This window comes from Amphiura filiformis, chromosome 15 (assembly GCF_039555335.1).
Source record: "Amphiura filiformis chromosome 15, Afil_fr2py, whole genome shotgun sequence".
Classification (NCBI taxonomy): Eukaryota; Metazoa; Echinodermata; class Ophiuroidea; order Amphilepidida; family Amphiuridae; genus Amphiura; species Amphiura filiformis.
In genome coordinates this window covers 24,653,051-24,679,683 of record NC_092642.1, presented here as the reverse complement: position 1 = coordinate 24,679,683, position 26,633 = coordinate 24,653,051, and the positions used below count along the sequence as shown (strand labels likewise).

Sequence of the window (26,633 nt, the reverse complement as noted above, 5' to 3'; positions counted from 1 at the left end):
ACTCCTCCCATTTCATCGACATTTAAAAAATCCATCAGCCCTTAAAACCACTAACCACGTAAACATAAGCTGTGTTCACACATGCACTTATTACCGGTAATATTTTATCTAGGCTTATGTCCGATCGAATTAAATATTTTCCGCTAATCCCTTAGCGCGTCCACATTAAGCCTTGTTCACACTGTCGGACTTAAACCACTTAAAACCGGACTTAAATTACGTCGGTAATAGTATCGGATATAAGTGGCAGTGTGAATGAACGTCGGATATAACTACAGGGTGTCCGGTCCCCCAAAAAAGAGGCCCCTCATTGCGCCCTCTTTTTCACCTATTTCTGAAAAGTTGATGAAATATATTTTAGTAAAGAAACCTTTAATCGTTAGCTTTAATGAACCATAACAATTATTTCAATCGGCTCACAACTTTTGAAGATATGCCCTTTTGAATAAAAGAACCCGTTTTTCACTCTGTCCACGGATAGCAAACAGAGTGGTTGTGGTGGCATATGGTGTGGAGTGGCCTACACGATTACCAGACCTCACACCACTTGATTTTTACTTTGTGACAAAATCCAGGATCTTCGCAAACGTATTACTGAATGCATTCGCAAGTATCTGGCGCACAAGGATGGTACGCAACGCAATTGATGCAATGAGGACCAGGGCTGAAACCTGTATTCGCCAAGGAGGCAACCAGATAGAGGGCAGAGCAGCATAGTAAACTCACTTCAGAAGAACCAAATACAAACCAAACAGCCTTTTAGGGCTACCTTTTATCCTAAAAAGAGAAATGACTTATGTTGTAAATAAAAAAAAGAAAGCAAGAAACAACAAAGTAAGAAAGTAAGAAACATAATAAAACAAAAAGGCATAAATAACTAAGAAAAAATAAGTAATTGCAAGTAAAGCAAAAGAAGTCCCATTCGGCATCCATTTTACCCACAAATTAATGACACTATTAACAAAATCCATTGCCCAACCCACCGGTAAAGCCCATTCCATAAATAAAGTTATTTTATAAAGTTATCATTGAGGAATGTTTGATATTCATGCATGGTATGTGTACTCCTTTTCAATCTTTGAAGTAGCCAAACCTTCGCCGTGGACAGAGTGAAAAACGGGTTCATTTCTTTAAAAGAGCATATCTTCAAAAGTTGTGAGCCGATTGATATAATTGTTTTAGTTTATTATAGCTAACGAAAGGTTTCTCAATACTATATTTGATCAAAAAATAGGAGAAAAAGAGGGCGCAATGAGGGGCCTCTTTTTTTGACACCCTGTATATCCGACGTAATGTGCTTTAAATCCGACAATTTAAAGCCGAAGATGACAGTCGTGTTCACACAGTCGGACTTAAATCACTTATTGCCGGACTTAGATTACGTCGGTAATACATGTAGTATCGGATATAAGTGGCAGTGTGAATGAGCATCGGATATAACGACGTATTGTGCTTTAAATCCGACAATTTAAAGCTGAAGATGACCAGCGTTAAGAGCTGTTAAGACCGATCGAAACGTTACGTCCGGTAATAGAAATTACGTATGGACAGCACTATTGGGCTGTCGGATATAATTGTGAGTATATCACTGGCGCAAACTTTTAAGCAGAGTAATTTACTGCGTGATATCATCATGGCTGCAGCTGCAAATGTTAATATAAATAAACGCAATAGAGGGGTCAATTGGAATGACAAGGAAACATTGGCTATCCTCAAAATTTGGAGAGACACGGAAAGTATTTCTGGGATAAAAAAAAGCTTTGGGAGGAGATAGTCACGCTATTACATGACAAGGGGGGATTCCCCATACGGTCGGGGAGCAGATACATGCTAAGATACATGTATAAAATGCGATATAGAGCTAAGTCTACTGTAAAACGGGACTACTTTGTCAAACTAAAATAATACTACTAATAATAATAACATAATAATAATAATAATAATAATAATAATAACATAATAATAATAATAATAATAATAATAATATAATATTAATAATAATTAATTAATTATTATTATTATTTTAGTTTGACAAAGTAGTCCCATTTTACAGTAGACTTAGCTTGATAACGCATTTTATACATGTAGACCCTACATGGTGGACATCTTTGAAAAATTGACAAAAAAAAAAAAAAATAACAATGACTCCCATCATCATGCTATTTATTTCTTGGGGTCCCAAATTTACCAGCAAAGATTTTATGACGCCCACCCCACCGTTTGCACCCCCCCCCCAAACAGGCATCAGTCTTTTTGAATAAAATAAACACACTATCTGTAGTCATGTTGTGTTGGGACTCCCTACATTTTGGTCATCAAAAAAAATTTATGACACCCCCTATTTTTCTTTCCGTATATTTGGGACCCCCTAATCATCTTATAAAATCCAATTGCATGCCTTTCTGTTATCATGCTTATGGCTTAATAAATTTAATCTCCATCTACATCCAGGGCCATACTGCCCCCCCCACTGAACCCTCTGGAGGGTTTACATTTGCTACCCCCCCCCCTAGAAACTCGTGTAGGTCATCCCAATAAGGATGGTCAATTGCTCCTGCGCCTGAACTTTTCACCCGATCATGGAGGGTGCGATGGAGAGTTTTCAGTGACTTTATCTTAGCATGTATCTGCTCCCCCGACCGTGTGGGGAATTCCCCCTTGTCATGCAATAGCGTGACAATCTCCTCCCAAAGCTTTTTTTTATCCCAAAAATACTTTCCGTGTCTCTCCAAATCGTGAGGATAGCCAATGTTTCCTTGTCATTCCGTTTATTCCGTTTATGCAGCTGCAGCCATGATGATATCACGCAGTAAATTACTCTGCTTAAAATTTTGCGCGAGTGATATACTCACAGTTATATCCGACAGCCCAATAGTGCTGCATGTCCACACGTAATTACTATTACCGGACGTAACGTTTCGATTGGTCTTAACAGCTCTTAACCGGTTAACCCTGGTCATCTTCGGCTTTAAATTGTCGGATTTAAAGCACATTACGTCGGATATAGTAATTTGTTTTATATCCGACGCTCATTCACACTGCCACTTATATCCGATACTATTACCGACGTAATTTAATTTTATCCGACTACAAATATTTACCGACGTCGTAATTTATCCGAGCTAATTCCGGATACTATACCGACGTAATTTAAGATTAAGTGATTTAAGTCCGACTGTGTGAACACGACCTTTGGTACCCCATAAATAACGCGTGTCGGTCTCACGCCATTACGATTAATATCAAAAGGAGGGAGATACCTCCATCCGCACAGGTGTCTTTGTCCTCATCCTCACCGCCTGGGCAGTCTTTATACCCATCACACAAGAATAGCCGAGGTATATAGACAATAGTATGACCACACTTCCATCCAATTCGTTGGAGTTCCACAGGGTCTTTATTAAAAACAAAACAAGAAGTAAAATCGGATTTGGAAAACAACCGAGGCATGCAACTTATTCACTCTTGCTGATAATTGTTTCACAAGAAAAGAAAAACAGACAGGAATTGCAAACGGGACATGGGGGCGCAGCGTGGATTTGAATTCCCGCATGGTCAACGTGTTATGCACATAGGCAAGGCTATTCACACGCCCATGTGTACAAATTGGATCGGGTGAACCTAGCTCGAGATACTCTAGCTTTAATACAGGTTTACATTTACTATCTTACATTATCTTGCTGTATTTCAGCTAGAGCGCCAGACAACAAGCTTCCGGGTTTTTTTTTGGAGAACAATACTGTTACGTAAGACGAAGAAGAAACACGCCCCGGAGGCCGCCCTACTCATTATTTCATTGTACTTATTGAATTTGGCTCCAAACATTACGTAATCAACACAAAGCTTTTGTGAGGACTAGTGAGTGGATAAGAAATTGACAGCGGAGGATACGAACGACACGCCGATTTTTAGTTGTCAATCATGAATTGCCGCAACGTTTTAGTATTTTACTGCATATCATTCCGCAAGCACCATGACAAATTATGCAGTATTTTTCCCAAACATCATCTCATATGAAGTTAGCTGAATGCGATCTGTACTTTTGTAACATTCCGATCGCTTTTGACCGCCTATTATCGCCGAATTTGCTTGAAAACATGTGAGTTCATGTTGTGTAAACATAATTAGCATGGACACAAATGAAATTACGATGCAATACAATGCAATTTGAATACGCAGCAGATCTATAGAAATAACGTGGGCCGCTTTTAGGTAGAATTAGACTACAACTGGGTGAACCACAAAATATCCCTTTAATGATATTCGATGTTTCCTAATATTAGCAATATATCATATATTTTGGCCACACTGTTGCACAGCGTCATCATCCCTATATCTTCTTGTCAAATATTGCTGTGATAATAGGGTGAATCCACCAGTTCTTCAATTTTCTTTGCTTTGCCTTAGTTGTTGGGCTCAAAATTAAAAGTGGATATATCTGACAGTAAAAGCTAACAATTTATGGCAAACAAATGCTAATCTATTTTGTATGAAAATGTTATAATATGGCTTTAAAGGAAGTTTTGTTTCATCAAATACAGCTCGTGGCCATAACTGTAGTCTTCACACTATTTGTAAAATTGCTATACACCATGTTTATGAGACGGTAGAGACTTTTGCAGCAGGGTGACAAGCATAGTATAACATTTATTTTTTTACCAAATGTGTCTGAGACATACTTTTTTTTCTTCTTTTTGAGTTCAAGCTTTTTTAACTAGTATTTCGTTGTTTCTTATTTTTTGGGATGTTAAGTATGCTAAAATATAGTACCAGTATGTTCAGATTTCATTGTCAAACCATTTAGCAACTGCCCGTCTATAAGACGGGTTGGGGATTTTTCCACCCATCTACTTTTCAAAACGTCCGGGTATCTGGCTAACACTGACTTCCGAATAAATTGAATCAAACTTAAATTTGCTTCATAATAGTGTGAAAAACTATTGTTAAATTAAAGGTATTTGACACTTTAACTGTAATATAAACATTATCTGATGCTTAACATGCTAAAGGAAGCTTATTTCAATCAGGTTAAGTCATAGAGCTCCATTGAGGTCAATATTGGTAAATACACATCGCCAAATTATCAATTAAGTTTATTTGTAATCGGGCTCTTGATGCTATTAACTAGCGCTTGATGGTGCGTTTACATTTCCACGAGATTGGCTGCAGGACGTATTTCTATTGGTTCGTTTCCGTCTGTACAAATTTAATTATTGACCTGGCGTTGACGATGACCACAAACTTGTACAGGCAATAACATGATATCATGTAACGAGTGTTCTTGTGTGAAGTATCATTGATAACCACAAAAAAGTCCATTCATATATTCGAGCTTACCGTTCCTCTAGAAACAAATATTCAAACCGCCCACAAGCGAAAATTGTCCAAGTACCAACATTTATAATCTGATATCATCCAAAAGGGTTCAAATGTTACCTGAACTGCTTTGAAATTGGGTCCAGCGGTGTGGTTACAAATGAGAACAGGGGAGATTGTGCGATACCTTCAAATTTGCAGGAGCCAAATTCTCTAAGTAATTGGTTCGGGAGATTAATAAGATCTCGCTCGTCAGCAGCTTTACAATCGGGAACGCACGTAATGAGCCCCATTGGGACGCGGCCCTTACCTTAAAAATCTAGCTCCCCTTGCTTGCTGCCATGCTTCTCTCCCCACGTCCTCCTTTGCTGTGTTAAAAACATTGTTGGCATGCATTTTATTGTATATAGTTGTAATTGTGTTTTGTGTTGCATTTTTAAGGCCCTCCTGCCTGCTTGATGGCCTGCCAACGTAAGTTTCAGCGTGTCCTGGGGATGTTTGTACATTCTTTTGTTAATGTTGATGTATTTTTATGATGTGATTAATAAAGAATAATTGAATAATATCACATCACTGAAAAACAATTTTTGGGTGACAGGAAACCAATGCAGTTCCTTTAGGATTGCAATGATTTTATTGTGAAAGTGAGAATTCGAGCAGTGTTTTGAACAGACGGTACTGTTTTTTTCTTGGTAATCCATAGAGAAGTGTATTGCTGTTGTTTTCCAAACGAGAAGAGATGGATGAATTTGTTCAGTGGCGTCGTGACTTAAGTACTTGCGGATCCGGTTGATGTTACGCTAAGCAATGACTTTAGAAATATGAGGTTGCATGGTCATGTGAGTGTCATAAATTGCACCCAAATTACATGCGTTGACAGGGCATTGCAGAGTCACCGATGCAAACATTTGCAATGTTGGTTTTAGACAGTTTTGGTAGAATCCCAACAGAAATTATGCTGTATCATCATTTAACTTCAAGAAGTTTGATTTCATCCAATTGCGGATTTCACTGATACAAATTTCAAGGGTAGCAATTGCAGAATTATCACTATGTTGAGAAGGGTCCGCGTAAACATGGTAATTCAATTTATGGCGAAGAATGATATCCCGTACCAAGTACAGAGCCTTAATCAAGAATGGTTGGAGATTTGTATAAGCTTCTTACCACATAAGGAACGTCCTTCGTCACTTGTATTATTACTGTCCAATGTGCAATCTATCTTTCCATCGCAAACTTTGCTTTTTGGAATGCAGACGCCTATTGCACATTTATATTCATTCTTCATGCACACTATATAAAAGAGAAACGTTTTGATATATAAAATAGGGATATATCAGAATTATTAATGTACTTTTTAAATCCTGACGGTAGAAAATGACTGTAGGTATCTGATTTGGTCAATTACTATTCTATCAATAATGCTATATGCTATTCTTATTCATCAGTACACATAAATAGTATTGTTCATTAAAATAGATTGTTTATTTCAAATTATACTTTATCTTACCTCGATCGATCTCGTCTTCTCCCTTGTAGCAATGGGCAATGTTATCACCCACTAAATCATTGCTAATGCAGACTCCCATATCTCCACCGCTACTACATCTGAACTGATCCTTCCCACATTCACCTTAGGTATAGGATTCAAATGATAATAAATATGTGATGATAATGAAGATAGATATGAAGATGAAAGAAGATAAGGAGGAGGAAGAAGATGAAGAACAGTGGACGGTATTGGTGCTGGAATGAAGTTCATTTTTTCGGTTTAATTCATTTGTTCGTCCCGAAATTATAGGAGGACAAGTCTGTTAGTGTAAACCAACAATATGTGGAGAAAATATTGTTGGTTTACACTGACGAATAGCACAATATAGAAAGTAGTATACGGGTCTGTAGGGACCATTTCAAGGTCACACAAGCTCATGAATATTAATGAGGTAGGCGTGGCTAATTAGCATATGTGAATATTAATGAGGTGGGCGTGGTTAATCGTTCAAAAAATCCAAAAAAATGTCAAACAACATTTTCAAACAAAATTTCAGGGACGGTGAAATGAGCGAATGAGCAGTGAAATTTCATTTCATTTCATTTCATTTCATTTCATTTCATTTTATTTGCCAGATAAAAAACATTAAACATACAGTAAAACACATACAATGATTGCACAATATTACCAGCAATTAACATGAGTTATTTTCATATAGGAGTTATTAAAAGGCAAGACTCCAGTCCATGATGAGGAATCCAAGACTCCCTCGGTGTGCAAAAACAGGAGAACAAGACACAGAGCCTCTGGCAAGGATAGCCAAGAGTAACAAAAGTCACTTCCAAAGTGGCTAAACCTAAAAACTCTGCAAAAACAACACAGCAAAACAGAGATCACACCGAAGGAGACAGGATTCCTCCCCATGAACTAGAGTGGGGTAAATAAATAAACTAAGCATATTACATAAGAAACACTCGATAAAAAATCAATTCCAGCTGAGATTTTTGAAGTGCTCTTTAGAATTTGTTAAAAACCCATTTAAACTGAAAAGAAGTTGATTACGGAGATCTTGAGGAAGTTGGTCAAAATAAGCATGAAATCTGTTGAAAACAGTGAATTTAAAACCATCTGTGCGAGCATAGGTGTGACTAAATTTTAAATTCTCGTTGTGGCGGGGATTCACTGAGATAAACTTAAAGGGATTGATATCATACCTCCCATACAAACATTTTGAAACAAAGGACAAAGCAAGGTAAATATATCTGTTACGCATAGAAGATAAACCAAGCATTTCTAATCTGAAATTGTAACTAAGCTCCCCCCGGGGAGCAGGAACACAAACACGAGCCAGAAGTTTTTGAGTTTTTTCAAGTGATTTTAAATGACCAATTTGGTAAGGGAGCCACCCTGGTATTCCGTATTCCAAGATGGGTCTACATAATGTGGAAAATAATCTGACGAGAATATCTGGATCGTTACAACGGACCAACCGCCTAATAAAACCAAAGAGTCTTGAAGCTCTTGAAGTAACATACTTGACATGATCACCCCATTTCATATTAGAAGAAATTAAAACACCAAGGTATTTATAACTTTGGACTACATCAATGGGTTTATTAAGAATGACATACGATGGGACCTGTCGACCAGCAACATTTCTCCTGGATAACCTCATGACCTTACATTTGTCTGGGTTTAAAGCCATCTTATTAATATTGCACCAGCTAACAATTTCATTTAAATCATTTTGAATGATATTGGCGTCATCTTCCGAGTATAGAGGCCTATAAAGGAGCGTGTCATCTGCATATTGTGGAAGAGGAGACTGAACAAAATTTGGAAGATCTAAAACAAAAGATTAAACAAAAGAGGACCCAGCACAGACCCTTGTGGGACCCCTGATTTAACAGGGACCCACTCAGAGGATGCCCATCTGAACTGAACACACTGGTAACGATTTAAAAGAAACGAGGCGATCCAGTGCCAAAGCGGACCACAGATGCCATACAGATGAAGCTTCCTTAAAAGAATAGAATGACTGACCTTGTCAAAGGCCTTACTCCAGTCAAGAAAGATGACGTCAACATCAGGTGGTGATCGCTTATCAAGAATTTGTGACCAGTGATGGCAAACCGTAGTCAGGAGGGTGGTACAAGAGCGACCGGATATAAAACCGTGTTGTTGAGGAGAGATGAGCCCGCTCGTGTACATATACTCAACAACATTCCTTGTAACAACCCTTTCCAACAGCTTGCCAACCACAGAGCACAAAGATATCGGTCTATAGTTTTCAATGCTACTAATGTTACCAGATTTGTGTATTGGGACGACATTTGCTCTTTTCTAGTCATCAGGGATTTTACCCTCACAGAGGGAAATATTAAAAAGCAATGAAAGAGGAAATGCAACCTGGGGTGCAGTATGCTTAAGCATGGTGGATGTTATACCATCAGGCCCAGGTGCGTTGCCTTTTTTTAAAGACCGGATAAGTTTAAAAATCTCATGTGAATTAGTGGAAACATTGGTCAAAAACGAAGAACCTTGATGACCCTCACACCAAGTATCCAAAAGGTCAGGGTCATCTGAAGTAGTGAAATTTGAGGCAAAAAATCATTGAACGCATTTGCAATGACAGTAGCATCAGTAATACAAGAATCATTTACTTTAAAAGATGTCGCATTGGGTTTGGCTTTGGAGGCACGAACAAAAGACCAAAACTTTTTGCCATGACCAGAATTATCAGAAGCTATATCAACAACATAGGAGTGATACTCTTTTTTAAGGAGAGTTTTCATACGATTTCTACACTTCTTATATTTATTCCATTTTTCAATGCTGTCAGGAGATTTCCTACTGGCTTTATATAAGCGCTGTTTCCTTCTGGCAAGTTTTAAAATTTCATCTGTAACCCAGGGTTTCTTAACTCGTCTTCTAGATTTTTTGCTGGGGATAAACTTATGAATGCACTCAAGAAATGAGCGAATGAGCATTGAAATGAGCAAATGAGCATTGAAATGAGCAAATGAGCAGGGAAATGAGTATGGACATGAGTCAATGAGCATGTAAAATGAAATAAACAAACGTAAGTTTCTATCTTCTTTTTAAACTCTTATTAGCAACTTCCAGAAAAGTGCGGTTGATTAACGCGCTTTAGTCATCGCTTTCCATCTCGTCATCCTCTTCGTCCAGTTGGAAAAGCCCGACGAATTGAGATCGATGTTTAGCCAACGTTATTTTTACTGCTTTGCCTACGTCCATGCCTTTATCCGTCTTCTCTTCGAGGTCGATCACGATGTCCTGATGAGTTTCGTCATATTTCAAATGGATGTTATGTGCCAAAAATGTCCCGTAGCTGTCAAAAAAAATCGTGTATTTTTGGGCCCTCATCTCGCGAGTAGCTACTCTGGCCCGTGTAAGCCATTCTCGATACGTGACATTATCCTCCAACTCCACGTCGCTATCTTCTCCGGATGCCGCGCTTCCCCGCTCGGAATCATCCGGTCCCGATTTTTCGGGTTCGGAAGCGGCCGTCTCGGAGCGTTCCTCGTCTTCGCCGTGCATCGTTTTCACGTGTCTCCTCATGCATATATGAATATTTGTATGCGTTCGACTAATAATTCCATCGTAATAATAAAACGACGGTTCCTGCGTTTTATTCAAAATCTCTGAAACTACAGCACTTAGAGTCTTGATTTTTGCAGGGTATGCTGGGTTAACATAAAAGTACAATATAATTTTGTAAAAAAAAAGAGTTTTGAAAAATACTGACGGCAAATGTTATAATATGGCTTTAATTAAAAGGGCGAGTGTTGTGCGAGTCAGCGAGCCGCGGTGGTGAAAAAAAAATACGGCCAACGTAGCAATACGCGCGGGTGTCTAAGACAGAGTTTTTTGACCTAATAGTTTGACAATGAAATCGAACATACCGGTGTGCTATTTCAACAGTGTTAAGATATTAAGTTATTGGGTACGAAACAACAAAATGGATAATATTGAATTTGGTTAATATTTTAGGCCCCGTATATCATTAGGTTACGTAGCTGGTTAAAACAAGCTAAAACGCATTGCGTGTAGTTAAGTATGTAACATGAACCAAATTATTTGTCCATCATAAGAATTTGGTAATGACCAGGGACAAATCATTTCTACGGAAAAATATAGCAAATTGTGCGGAAATGCGCGAACAAAAAAACACACCAGCCAATTGCTCGGAGATTGCACGGAACTTTTATACATAAATACAAAATATGAAATTATACACCGTGTCATGTAGGATATTTTTTTAGCATTATGTTATCTAAATCACACAATTTGTGGCAATTTTTGACCATTTTAAAGCATTTTGAGGCCATTTGAAAAGCGCCTCTACCTGGTTTACCAAGTTGAATACGCTTTGCATTCTTCGCTTTGCATTCTTCTCACTATTTTCACCCCTACGAACAAAATGACCATTTTCGTTCATATTTCACAGTGCATAGCTCTGTAGCCATGGCGCACCCATCCTCATCCGAAACCACCGCTGCTCACCACAATCCCAAAAACCATTGCTCATCTGGGTAATTTTGTTACCGTATATGATATGATGATGGTAAAAATAAACTTGAACATGATAACATGATTAGAAATTGCAAGGAAGATTAATGTATCTAAGTAATGATAGGTCGCTTTTGTCACACAATGAAAGAGTTGGTGTGAGGGTAAATTAGTATAGGGGAGTTCTTTCTTTAATGCAAAGAAATCGGCAAGTTTGGAAAAATTGAATTCTAATGATCACCAATTCTCCCTGTAAACTATATAAATTATTTTTAGAAAGATGATTATAATAAAACATTTTGGGTAAGATTAATATGATTAAAAAATACTTTGATATGTTTCATATATTTGTCTGTATTATCTTTTATTTCAGACTATTCGTCGTACTTAATTTGTGTGACACCAATAATATCCGATCCATATGATGTTGGCAGGTGAAATTATGCAGTGCAGATTAAGACTTACTTGCACAGAGACAAATTCGTAGCTATATCGGTGTAGTTAATGTTTTGCTTCCTCACATTACACAGGTTATGTACATGTTCAGTCATGAACGAAGGAATAACAACATTGCAGAACTGCTCAAAACCACCACCTTCATCATATGTACCAGAGACCAATTTCCACCTCAATCAGCTCGTTAGTCGAGCAAACTAGTCATAACAGCTTGACTGGTTTGATCATGTTAGTCAAGCCTGCATGACTAGCTTAGAAGTGCATGACTAATGTTACGTTAGTCAAAATGGACACCATTCTGACAAACTTAAAGTTAGTCGTTTACTAGTCATACAACTAGCCTAGGTTAGTTATGCATGCATGACTAACGTCCAAACTAGTCAGCTGGTTAGTCAAACCTGCTTGACTAATGTTGACGTTAGTCAAGCATGCTAGTCCTGCTTGCATAATTAGGCAAAGCTAGTCACACATGTTAGTCATACCTGCTTGACTAACATTAAGTTAGTCAAAATGGACACCATATGGACTAACGTAAAGTTAGTCATACTAACCAATTTATGTTTTCAGTGTATATACAATAATAACTCAATTTTGCTAAAAATGACACATGCAATATGCACTCACCCGTCGAAATAGTGTTTTGCTTAGGCTAAAATGCTGTGTCTCAAAGCCATAAAAGCATAATATTCTGAGACATATTTTGAAGCAAATTTACATGATTTGATTTCGCATTGTTTAGGTATAAAACAATCAATTTTTGTACTTCAAATGTGTAAATCACAAATAATGGTGTGTACTTTTGAACACTTGAAAATGACATCTTAATTCCAACTTAATTAAAAAAAAATAATTAATTAATTGATTCTAAAACCCCATTCCGCATTCAATTTTGAAACTGCAATGGGCTTTGAGACATATCATTATTTTTTAGCCTTAATAAAACGACACAACCAGACAGTGATAATAGCCGACGTGCTTTTACCATATATGCAGTCATTCTCATCACTCTGATCTGCGCAATGTCGTATTCCATCGCAGACTAAATAACGCTTCACACATTCCGTTCCATCAACACACTTGAAATCCGCTGGTAAACATGGAACTAGAAGTCATGTTTGCATAGAGAAGAAGGGAGAAAATATACTTACTGTTACACGTATCGTTATAAGTTTGACAGACAGCCAAATGGGTATTCGTCTTTTCGTATATTTGAATTAGCGAACAAGGGATCAGCGCTTTTGCTCTAGAGCGCATCAATTCTTGAAGGTCACCAGCGTGATAAGTAATGTAAACGGTACATCGCAGTACGGTCAGAGGTCATCAGCGTTAAAAATGATATGCTGCCCTCTTGAGCTGAAGTGTTGATCCCTTGTTCGCTAATTCAAAGATGATCCATGTAATATTAATTTACCAAAAGATATATAAAGCATAAACTTGCTAAAGATTGTAACGGTGAATACAAAATGTTTAATGGGGGAGGGCGGGTTTAGTGTAATGCTTTTCTCATTCACGTCTCTCCACTGCGCCTGAAATCCAATTATCCACGTTGCCATACGATCTATGCTCGTTCTCGCAGGTTTTTCTCTCCGGTTTTACCCTTCTTCTAAAATCGGTACTCTTCCCATACCCCTGTCCCGTCATATGCGGTTGGCATCCGTTTAATTTAGTAGAATCTGAGCACTCTGCCTGATGACCTTTGACCTCGGATGACATTAATGAATTTATTAATTAAATTAATTCAATTATTATGTTTTATTTATTTAACTGACTATACTCTTTCTTCATTTAAAGGGTTAATATAGTGCATCCTCATTGCAATTCTTTTTTCAAAATCCTATAAGGGGCTACAGGACCTTTATTTCACCTATACTGATTTGACCATGGAGCTATTAAATGCTGGAGGAGCAATATATTATATATCGAATTGTTCCTTTGTGCCTATATTTGAGTTTCCGACAAGCTATTCATCGAAAGGTACCTTTTGTTTATGACAAAAGAGTTCCGCCATTAAATTGGTAACTGACCTTACAGCGTGTTCACGCTTTACAAGGCTGGGTACTGTCAATAAGTGATCAAACAAAATTCGCGTTAAAGCGCCTACTTGAACGAAAGGTACTTTTTGTTCTCACAAAGCCCAAGGGTGTGATTGAGTAGCCGAAAACACAAAAGGCACACTTAAGCCGTCGATGTACAGTTCGTTATCACCCATTGACTTTAGGTGCTTCATTTAATCAATTGAATGCGCTTGCTGATAGACTACACATCAGAATGTATTACGGCTGCCATGTCCGCATGTCTATAGTATTGTATAATGGTAACAGCTACGTATGTACATGTAACATATAATAAGTACTGGTATAGGCCTATATAAAAGTTATTTCACAAATTGACATTTTATTTTATTTTAGAAGAGTGAGGGAGTGATAAAGTGTAGGCCTAGGAAAGAATAAGGATATACAGAGAAAGGAAAAGAAACGAATGATAATAATAAAGATAATGATAATAATTATAAACATCATGTGTCAAATTTCTGAACATTGGTCAGTGATTTTCAATTTCTAAACATCTAAATATTCAAACATTTTCTAAATACATCATTTTCCTTTCTACATGTTTTTGCACGTTGTAGAATCACAATAAGCACTATCAATGTGTCAAATTTCTGAACATTTATACGGTCAGATGGTGTTCAATTTCACAAGTCACCCAATAAAACATTGAATGTACATCCATATTCTAAATTTCAATAACGTTTCGGACACAATAAATACATCATTGCTGGATTTGACTTGCCACATACGTGTCCAAACCTGTTGACCACACAGCTGCTAAACACTGTTTTTGCAGTGAGTGGCGAGTAGAATGACTAGAGTTTTTTATTGTATTTTTTAATTTGACACCACTAGGCAGCTTCGTGGCATTCAGATGCCCATGTATGACCAATGCCTTAGTAAGCTAGTAAGAGTTACGTAATTTATACACTAACACTACAATGCATGATTGTAGATAATGAAGCAAAATGAAAGAAAACCATTCAGCCGCTTAATTGTGGAGCTCTATAGGGCAATTGGTTAATAAAAGCGGGGATCCCAGGATTTATTATAAAAACTAAATTTTACTGTATAATATAGCACTTCAGGCTTAATCTTTCACATGATATTTTATGGTTTTCAGTCGCTGCATAAATATGCAGTGTCTTTGATTAATGTGACATGGGATTATTACCTCTGTAAGCATTAGGTGTGTTATCATCCACCGTTAAAACTTGTCTATGTTTAGACCTACTGATGGCAGATCGTCTGACTTTATTAGTGTTACAAACAGTCACGGCGGGGAAATCCAAGTATGTCTTCGAAACAACCTTCAACTGAAATGGAAATATAACTTAGAGATGTTTGACGCGATTGAGAGCCTCAACGCCCACCCCCACCACCACCACATCTCATAAAAATTGAGATATCAGTACCAGGTACCCGATGAAATCTCATATTTTTCATAATTCCAATGTAATTTTAGGCATCTTTCCCAAAGGTGTTTAGAACAAATATTTGCAGAATAGTGGTAGTGATCCTAGACGTATGCCCTACACAGTGCTCTATGTGCCACACTACACTAAACTCTAGACATAACGTAAACTTCAAAAAGAAATAGTTCAACAATTTTAGTTCATGATCATAAGCGTCGGTTTTAATTAAAAATAATGGATAAGACTATAGTCATCAATTTTACCTCAACAACGCTCAATATTTCACTTGACCGGGCATTGTTTTGTTTTCAGTTTGTGTTTATCAAGAGATTATTAGAGAATAAAAGATAGGATTTTGTCTTTTGCCTATCCAATATCGTGTCATAATGGATGGGCTGGCCAATATTTTGAGACTACGATAAAAATATTGGCCAGCCCATCCATTATGACACGATATTGGATACGCAAAAGACAAAATCCTATCGTTTATTCTCATTCTTATTCAGTTTTAATGTAATTTTTGCGAGAAAAACTGCCCTTTTTCAGAAAAAAATAAAGTTACTTTTGTGAGGACATCCCCGTTGTTTTAAATGAACGAAACCATCACGAACATCTAAGCCGCCGAATCGCGTTCTTAATTCTCGCACGTGTATTACGCGAACGCATTATCGCGCGATCATTGAGGAGCAACAAGCGTGCCGCCGTTGCGTGGCGGCGCGCGCCCTGACTAATATCACTATCAACTATTGTCAGATATTATACGCCAGAAAACCAATCAAATTACGTGAAATCTTTACAAGACGCACCCATTGAATGGCTAATAATGCTAGAAACCTAGCACCGAAGTCGAAAATTTTAATTTTTGATTGTAGCAGACGTGCTTTCAGTTAACAATGATGAAAGTCTTTTCACAGAGAATATTCCTTAGTATTATTTAGTCAAATATACTATACTTGTAATTTACGAACGAGGTCGTACCTGACCGTATTCTACTGGTGAATTGGGCCAAAAAAGTCTTTGTTTGCCTAGACACGACCGACCAAAACATTTAAAAATATCATCAAAAACCAATGATATAATAATAAAGAAAATGGTGTTTTTCCTATAAAATGCCAAATGACACTTGAAAGTTAATATTCCTGGCAATCACAGCTTTCCCATTTAGCACTCCTCAACAATATTTTACAATTATTCAACATTAATATACAGAACCATGCATGACAGGTATGGTCTGGGATTTGTACTACATGCTTCCAGTCCGTTACCCTTTGTTGCCAAAGAGAAAGAGATTAAACTTTATATGGTATGGTTGAAGTACAAAATGTAAGGCTGGATGTCGTATATTTTCGCTTACCTCACTTGCTACAACACGTCTACACATCTAAAAAAATTAATCGCCTTACCGAACCATTACTTTCTACCCCATGTCTGGGCAAACAAAGACTATTTTGGCCTAGCATACTTTTAAAGTTCAGCTCACCTCTAACAAGGTCAAAATGCGTACAGATGATTACGTAAGAAACTGAAAACTGAAAAAATTGAAAAGGCCCGGTGTTACTGTAATCATTTATATATATCAAGGTAATTTGTTGTTTTAAACTCACCTCAACAGCAACTGGAGCATCAATGTATCTCTCAACGAGCACAATGGCCTGACGTAGAAAGGCACAGAAAGCTAATACCAATACCAGAGTCCAAAACAACTTGCCATACCATCTTTTGGATTTGAATATTGTTGGATATCCATGAGCGGATGATATTTCTGTGGCCTGGTTCCCAATAATACTTAAGCACGTCTTCTCCTCATTTGTATTTGTTGAATCTCCGTATTGAGGCCCTTTTTGAGTGCTGCGTGTAAGGTACAGATAGAAAACATGTAATAGAGAGATTGCGTTATTTCATACGCGGTACGTGTTTTTTTATTTTCTTGGTTTTTTTGTTTTTTTTTTTTGGGTGGTTAGAGGCCACTATGGAACAGACTGAATATAGTTATAGAACTGGACTATCATTGCCAAAAAACCTGATATTTCGGTTAAAGACCCAGCAAATACAAAACGTTTTCGACATCAATCACAAAAGGTTATAAAAGGTTGTCAGAAAACATTTAGATGTCGGGTTATATAAAGGGTATATAAAGGGCATAAAGCGTTCATAACGTTAAAAACATTTTTTTTGATAACCTACTGCAAATATTTTAACATAATGTCATTTAGGTGTTGACAAAACATTTGGCAAAAAATGTTTGCAAAATATAGTTTACAATAACGTTTTGAATACATTTTAACCCGACATTAAATGTTATTGAAACGTTTTTATCTAAATCAAAACCCAAAATATAACTTTTTAAAACGTTTTAAAATGTTTTAGTGTTTTAGCGGGCAATATAAACAATTAACGTGATTAATAGATGACATCAGAGCAGAGGATATGGTAGCGTTAGGAAGCGTACAGCTCATGATAGAGTGAAATTGAAATTTGATAAAGAGGCCTTCTTCAGCAGTCGATTGAAAAAGGCTACATATTTTAATATGATAGCATAATTAGATTCTCTAAACATTTTTTAATAGGTTTTTACAACATACCTATCTGGTTCCGGATCTTCAAAAATCGGATTATGAACCTTTTTTCCTGATTTTTCTCCTCTGAGTTCCCTGGCAGAAAACATGTTGACCTTTCAAAATATAATCACGATTATGGTATTCCTCGACTGTTGAGATCATTCACGCCAATGCTATACTTTCTTTTTTTTCTTGCGCAATGTGACAATGCAATATCTGCATCATCTGCATTCACATTGACGGAGGACTGTATTCATTTAGAAATAAGTGGCAATAATGTATCAACTTACTATTTAATAGCATACGCGCGATAAGGCAAAAGTCATGTCGTGCGTGACAAAATTGTTAAACATTTAAGCAAGCATAATTAACCCGTTTATTTATGGCTTATTAATGTTCAAAACAGAAATAATGTACAAACAAGGAGAGTAGTTTTGCGTATACCCAGAATTGTTAATTGTTTCGATGTTTGTAATGACGGAGGGAATTATAAGTTTGAACTTCAAATAACATCAGTTCAACTAAATGGTTTCCTCTTTGAGATAAAAAGCTTTATAATTGAATTGGATTTAAAAGGCCGACATTAAAACTACTCACTTGATTTGTTTATGAGTTAAATGCCTCCTTTTTGATAATCGTCATATTCAAATCGGTTTCTCCAGCTCTTATTTCTGTAATCTGGTCTAAAGTTACAAAGTAAAAGTTCAAAACTTTATTTCACAACGAATTAAAGCTATTAAATAAAACATTACATTTCTCCTCAATACCTATTGTTTGACTATGCTAGAGTAAATTAGTAATTGTTTGTATTTCTTGTATTTTACAGTATTTCCTGGTCTTTCACTTTTGTCAAAATTTCACTTTTTGTCAAAAGTGGCGTATCGAGCACTTTTATTATATTTTATAGTAGTACACAAACTAAAAAATATCGGTAAAATTAATAATATTGTACGTCATACTGGCGTATTCACCTCACTGTTTTCCACAGAGGCGTAAGGTCACCTCACGCCACTATGGAATGAAGCCGACGAAAGTAACACCAGAGGGATTACACGGCGACCGAGGTAACGTAAGATTAGGGTATTGCGTTTTGCGTATTTCCATACTGACGTATCATTATAATACGTTTTTTTTTTTTTTTCAATTTCTATTCTATTTCTTTTACTGCAGAAATTTTACATATATTTATTACATAATAGAATGAATGTCTGATTTACATAACTTGATTTGTAATTGGCATCTGTTCCCGATTTTCTTGAAAAGTTGTTTATTCGCAGTGCCCCACAATACGCCATTATGGAATGAAGCCAACGATTTTTTTGAAGATGAGATAAGACTTAGAAGTATTTTATAAAACGTTTTATAGTGACTGGATAATTTATTATACTAGCGGTCACCCGTGCTTCGCGGTCACAATCTCTAGCGGTCACAGCCTTTTGGCGGTTGGTAAATTACTGATATGTTGGGTGTGTTCGTTGGTGAGATTATCATTTAGATATACAATAGCCAGGTGAATTGTTAAGTACACATCATGTAGCAAAAAGATGGAATCAAAGTCTTCATAGGTGTAGATGACACTCCGAAAAAGATGAAATTACTCATGAAAAGTTAAGAGGAAAGTCCTCAACAGCCCCTCAAGAATAATTCAGAAGTCAATATAATTATTGTCATCATGTAATTGATTGGCGTATAAACAATGTCCACTCACTCCAGTACCAACCAATATCATTATGTGAATGAGAGAATGGTTGGCACTATAATACTCATTGGCTCACATACATTGTACATGTTCAAGGTGTGTGGCTAGTCAATATTTTGTAGCCATTGGTTTAGTTGGTTATTAGGTATTAGGTAGGCCTATATGAGATGTTCAGTATTGACCGCCAAAAGACTTTTCACCCTTTTGACACTATGGACGACAATGGCCTCATCCCATTAGCATAGTTCAATAAACTCAATTTAACAATCATAACGCAAAATTTGACCTCGAGTTGCAGAGTATGAGTTTGTATACCCATATTTTCAAAGGTCATTTAATGAATGTACAAATGTATTGGGGTTACTGGACTGTGCCCCTGATAATGGACATAATGGATTTGGTAACTCTTCAAGATGTGCGACAATAGGTGTAAATGAGATGTTTGCTTATAGTCAGGGTTGCCAAAATAACAATTTGGTAGCCTGATTGGGTGATTTTGAAATGTTCCCCTGCAATTTGTACATTTCCTGTCCATATAAAGCAATGGTTAAGAAAACCAAACAGAAAACCAATGGTTTTATTTGGGCGATGTTCTGACGATTTGACCCGCGATTCTGACTGAAAATTTTTGGCAACACTGAGTCTGGGTCTGCAACAGGATATTGAATACCTAGGGTATCTATAATAGTAAATCAAGTGACCAGAGCACAGGACTACACACAGAAACTATGGGCTATTTTAGAGTTGAAAAGTCACTGCACGCCGCCAACGTGATAATCTCCGGATGAACATTGTAATAGCTTGTTAACGTTCTCGTTAGCAAAGCCTTTGGTGGTGGTGGTGGGGGGGGGGGGGGGGGGGAGGCGGCGGGGGGAGGGGTGGATCAAGAGCCAATGGTGGATCTAGAACAGTCAGGCGTTGGGGTGGGGGGCTACATAATGAAATTTCAATCACGCGATCAGTATTGATGCATTTTATGGTTAAAATTTCATAAAATACAGGGTGTCCCAGAATTACCTATACTGTGTTTGAAAAACAAATACAAATAATCAAAAATCAACTGTGCATCCAATTATTTGTATGTTACTTTCATTGACTGTTTAGTGCAAGTCAGAACAGGACACAGCAAAAATACCTGCATGACGGCCAAGTAAATGTGTGCTGTATGGTTAGTAATTTTTTGTCATAACTCCCAATTTTACGCAATATTCTGTTAATTCCATGCCCAATATTTAAAATATAAAATTCCTAAGAAAGCTATTAATAGGCATATCACCCAAAAATAAGCGCAGCAGAAACACGTTATTTAATGTTTCTACATGAATGAGCGTTATTAAAGTATCAAAAATCAAAAAAACGGAATTGAAATCGGTCAATGCATTGTAATGGTAGCCTCGGAAAGTCTTCACACAATTCATATATTAAAAAATTCAAACAATTTGGATAAAATGAAGCATATGAGGAAATTTAATTTTTGACATAGATGTTTTCTAAAATTGGTCAACTTTGAAGCGCGCGTTTTTCAATTCACTGTTATGCTTGCATGCACAGTGTGGCAGAATTATTGGGCAGCCACTGTGACATACCTATTACTAAATATAATAGAATTTAGAATGACATATGAAAAGGTTTGATTACAAAACGATTCCCTTTGTAAATGCATCTACGCTCAATTTCCACCTCAATACACCTGAGCACACAGATATTTCCCAAGCACAGCGAGTCTAGCCTCTACGCAGTCTGTTTTATACTACACGGTTGAGTGCATAGCATCATAAGAGCTGTGTGAGACATAGTGGAAAATAGGCATCTGTAATTGGCTTTTAATAAAATCTCAAGTGTTCCTTCTATCCAATTAGCAGTTTCTTATATCGGGCGAAAGCTAACACTTTCCCTTAAAAAACACGTTTTTTTTTTCATTAGGTCCACAGATAACGCGATTCAATGTTTATAGTGAGGCAAATGTGGTAAACTGTTGAAATGACCCATTCCTACACAAAATGTTTTTAAAGTCAAAATCTCAAGTATTTCCAAAATATTTTTCAAATTTTATGTCATTAAATGAAAGAGCACATTTATATTGTCCATGTGCTAGCTTCATTTTAATGAGCAATGGCCATTCTCTTTAAATTGCAAATCTTGTGCAAAAAGTTACTATTTTCGCCTGTTTTAATCACACGGTTGTAAATTCAATGAACTATGACTTTGCTAATAAGGAGCGCTTACAATTTGATATGAAACAATAATGAGCAATAGCAATGCCATTCACACCGAATAAAATTGAACTTTCCCAGTATAGATACTTCTGGGTTGTCCTGTATCTTGACGTATTGACAGATTTGAGGTCTTACTAGGCCAGTAGCCACTTTTTAATGTTGGAAAAAACTAAACATTTTTTTGCGCAATCGTATGTATATAAATTATATTATATTTTTACTTTAATAAAGGAATTGGAAAAATAATTATTATAGTTTGAAAAATAGGTCAACATAACCTCCAAGCATCCTCACATTTGAGTTATCAGATTTGTTATTATATTGCATATCTTTACCTTTAACCAAATCCATGCAGTAGGCTATGTAATATATTTTAAGCATCGAAGTATATAGATACAAGTTGTTTTGATACAGAGTTGCCATATAGTTACTAATTCACATTTATCATGCATTGTGACAGTTTCAGATGGAAACTTTATTCTTAGAATAAGAAGTTGTTTTGATCTTTATGCCAATATTTCGTTTCACTTTATTTCTTCGAGGTTTTGTGTGACATATCTCAGATATTGTCAAAAGGCAACATCAACTACCTATAAAAAGATTGTGATAACATAACACATCACAATAACGATTTATACGATGTAGGCACTTAGCAAGCAAAATACACAACAATCTTGCAGATACAACTAATACAAATATCAGAGTCGGAAAAATATGATGAGAACAAATAACAGATCTAGAATAAATTTCGTGAAATAACAGATCTATCGTGAAGATAAGTTTTAGTTATTGTACCAGCAAAGTATAAAAACAGATGAATCATGATGTTATGATATGAAATGAGAAACATTCATGCCTTATGTTAGCTTCTTTATTGGGTATGCAATTTGTATGCATATAAGGTTCTTCATTGAGCTCAGTCTTTTAAATGAATTCACATATACGTTATATAGATCATGTCTATTGTATAGGCTATATAGAATTTCTATTATGGACAATAGATAGATCCATTTTCTCTGTTGACATGGCATTTTCAAGATCATGATTGTGTTCACTTTCATTCATAATTCTAACAAAACTATTTAATCATTCAACATGTTCAATATACATGCATTGAGGAAAATAATTATCTTTATCATGATTATAGTCTATAAAATTAGGGTTATACTTTAGGGTTTGATCACTTTCATGATGTTCATTCAAAGTAATCTTTCAATAAAAGTATATATATATACAATTAATATTTCTTTCTCCCTTTTCTCTTATCTTTTCTCTCCTTTTCCAAATTTCTCCTTCGTTTATATGTTCCTTTCTTTTTCCCCTTTTTCTTTTATTGAGGAGTGGGAGGGTAACACCTCTTGTGTTTGTGCCATCTCTAAGGTATGATGCAGTTTGTCTACAGTAGATTTCACCCCGGGAATTCACCACGACCTTTGCAGGACTTAAAACCTCATTAAAAGCTATTAAACCAATATAACACTCATTGAAAAACAGCTCAACTATGTTAAATCAGATCTTCTCTGGTTAAATCCACACTACACTCGTTTCTGTTTTACCTGTGCGATGAGCAATGCGCTGTTATTATAGTTTCAGTTGGGTGAATCGATTATAAAGCAAACGCAAGGTAAAGATAATGCGTGGGCCTTTGTTTCCGAAATGAGACAATAGTCTGCATATTATTGTTAACCAGCATTCTTGGAAATGAGAAACATAATGGTTGTAGACTTAACACGGTTTGAAAATAATTTCTTATTTTTTTTTGGTGTTATCTGTCGTTTACATATCCTTCCTAAAACACCAAAGTGCGAATATTTCCAAACACCCAAATTAGCTAAAAATTTAGGACATGTTACAAAACTATATTTTCTATATAGAATTTGAGAGAGTACTTTAAATATTGGTCGGTTATTTTTCACACATTGACGTTAACTAGGCAATGCCCATATAATATAAACATGCACTGTTTGTAGATGTCACGCGTCAATGGTGAGAGTACAGTGTATGGGAAAATGAACAGTAACTGCAGTATGAGCGATTCATAAACTATATGCATCGGGCCTATAAAAATAAGGTTTTTTCAAAAAACAGGAAGCGGAAGTGGTGATGAAGTGTTGTTTTTATTGGGGCGTACCCCAATGTTCGTACCTGCTCTAAAGTAGCGGTTCCCAAACTATTTCTATTGGCATCGGGCCCTATGAAATGAGGTTTTCAAGAAAAATGCTGAAGTCAGGGGGCCGGCCAAGATTGACTGAATTTTGACGTCGGCATTGGTTTTACACGTAAACACGAAAATATCTCAATCTATATTCCAAAAGTGTATGCATGTTATCAAGCACTATTTTATCATCTTAAATCCCTTGCGGTTCGACAGTTAACCTCATTGTAAGTACTGTTTTTTGAATTTTTTGTATGAATAACGCAAAGGGTCCTGAGATCGATTCCCACTCCCGGCTATAATTTTTTTTTTTCTTCACATTCATTTTGAATCCAAAATTATTTATTTTCATGTTTTGCACTGGGAAATATATTTTGTGCATTTTTTTTTCTATAATGGGGGCAATTTTTTTTTCTTTTTTTTGCCAATAGAGCTAAAAACGCACCTCGGCACGGGGCGTCCAACGTCCAAGGCAGTGTTGCCGTCATATTGTTGTTTTGTTTACGCTATTGGCTGTTGCCGCATTAAATGACTGTCGGTTACCATCATCTGGCTGAAGTGTTGATTGGAAGGGTGCCCCCTGCGTCCCGCGTCCGTGTCTGCTCTAAGTCGGTGGTGTCAAATCGTAAAAATGGATAGGTAAGTTATCTTTTATCAAATGGTCCTCAGTGGAGGTAATTTTGATGATTTTGACACCCTATTCCAGTATTTGCAACCTTTTTTTGAATCCGAGAGATACTCCTTTGCACCCCAAGCAGAATGGTCGACAGAGTGGTATTTGTCGTAAAATTTGGTCATATGGTAAGCAAAGCCTGAATATGTTTCAAGAATGGCTCCCTTCAAAAACTTGGATCTGCCCCGGGGATCCGCCCTGGTTATAGGCATGGGTCTACTGAACGTAGACCTTCGTGAAATTTGTAATGTTTATCTTTTCCTTTGTCCCCTTTCTCTTCTCTTTTCTCTCCTTTCCCAATTTCCTCTTTGTTCTTCCCCCACTTTCTACTTTTTGGAGGAGGGACGCCCCTGATTCCGTGTCTGCTTTAACATGTTTAAGGTAGCGGTTCTCAAACTATTTCTATGTGCATCGGGCCCTATGAAATGAGGCTTTCGTGAAAAGGCATGCTGAAGTGTTGATTGTGGTCAAAAGTGCGAACATTTTGAAATTTTTCCTTGAAAGTGACTGCAAAGGGGAAAAGCTCTCCAGCAACTCTTTTGTCTACTTTACATTTTAAGCACGGATTTTTAATTGTCACTGCACGGATTTTTAATCTCACTGCATGAACGTGCCAGGAGGCACGTTAAAGTAGCCCCCGACTACACAGCTGAGACTACAGGCATATTATCTTCACACAGATGACAGGACAGAAGGCCTATTTTAGGCTATATGTCAACATTAGTGTATTGTGTTGGTGTGAAAAGTTTTAGCTCGCAGGAGCTGTCAGTGCTTTTTTAAACTAATTAACATTATTTGACACCTTTAACATAAACAAAACAAAATTTGAAGTTTTAATGGGGTGCGGACAACCTTACTCCACGCAACGCAAAAAATCCGTTTTCCGAAATAATGTAAAACGTAGAAGTTTTTAGCCTTACCAATTCGCCAAACTCAGTAATTTATTATAGATGTGAAATATTATTTATTTGGCATGCTCATTCCAAGTAACTGCTATTCTTAATTGCACTACTTTTAAGTAGATCAATCTTTACTATTCTGATGTACTGAAGATTTGAGCGCAAGAAGACTATGTAATCCATTTTGGCCCCTCAACATGTATACTCTAAAATTGCGTATAGTTTCGTATAGTTTGGTAATGTTTTATACATGTTAATGGCCAAAACAAATCTTTCACAACCTTTCATGATGTTTTCGCCCTGGTACATGTATTAAACATGATAAAACCCTAAGAAACTATACGTAACTTTAGTGTATACTTGTTGAGGGGCCAAGTGGACTTACGGTCTTCTTATGCGCTCAGGTCTTCACTTGCAACCCCTTTACTCTGTTCTGTCTGCAATGGATGATGAAACTTCATCTTTGATGTCAACAGCAAGTTTCTGTTCAGATTCATACTGATCTTATTACATAATTATGAATTCTCAATCCTAATTATGTAATTTTAGTTTCTACATTTTCAAGTTGGTTTTTAGTGTTCTTGCTTTGGGTCTTTATTTGTCGTTTCTTAAAAAAAAAGCTGTTTTCGAATTAGACTTATTTCAATTAATGTTCAACACAATACAAGACAAAGTCAATGAGGCAATACACATAAATAATTATAATTAATATAAACTATATTAAACATGAATGAAATTGTAAGTATTTCGTCAAGAGCCTGTTGATCACTGTGATCATCTCTTGTTCTAATAATTATGATGATCAATGAGATAGACAACAGGATTCTATCAAACATATAATACTTCAACAATTGGCCTTCAAGGGGGTACTACACCCCTCGATATAAAATTTGCGTCTATTTTTGCATTTTTTCTCAAAAACTAATAACACAGTGGTAACAAAAGTTATGTATATTATAGGGCAAGGAATCCAATTACTACACTGGAATTTCAGTGACCCAAGACAAGCGGTTAAATATATGAGGCACATCATGGCGGTACCTTATTTCTTATAATAAATAACGAACCGCTTGTCTTGGGTCACTGAAATGTCAGTGTAGTAATTGGATTCCTTGCCTCAATAACATACATAACTTTTTGTTACTAGTGTGTGTATTATTTTTAAATAAA

General features: G+C 36.5%; 1 protein-coding gene across 1 annotated transcript; it reads right to left on the bottom strand.

Annotated features, from left to right (window-relative positions):
* Positions 1 to 3,222: 3,222 nt before the first annotated feature.
* Positions 3,223 to 18,085, bottom strand: LOC140171986 (uncharacterized). The gene is made up of 7 exons (XM_072195334.1): positions 17,846 to 18,085; positions 16,868 to 17,111; positions 15,023 to 15,164; positions 12,780 to 12,899; positions 6,827 to 6,949; positions 6,484 to 6,609; positions 3,223 to 3,395 (listed from the first exon to the last, which is right to left on the bottom strand). The coding sequence occupies exons 1-7, from the start codon at positions 17,926 to 17,928 to the stop codon at positions 3,223 to 3,225; spliced, it is 1,011 nt and encodes a 336-aa protein (XP_072051435.1). The 5' UTR covers positions 17,929 to 18,085.
* Between the last annotated feature and the right edge of the window lie 8,548 nt (positions 18,086 to 26,633).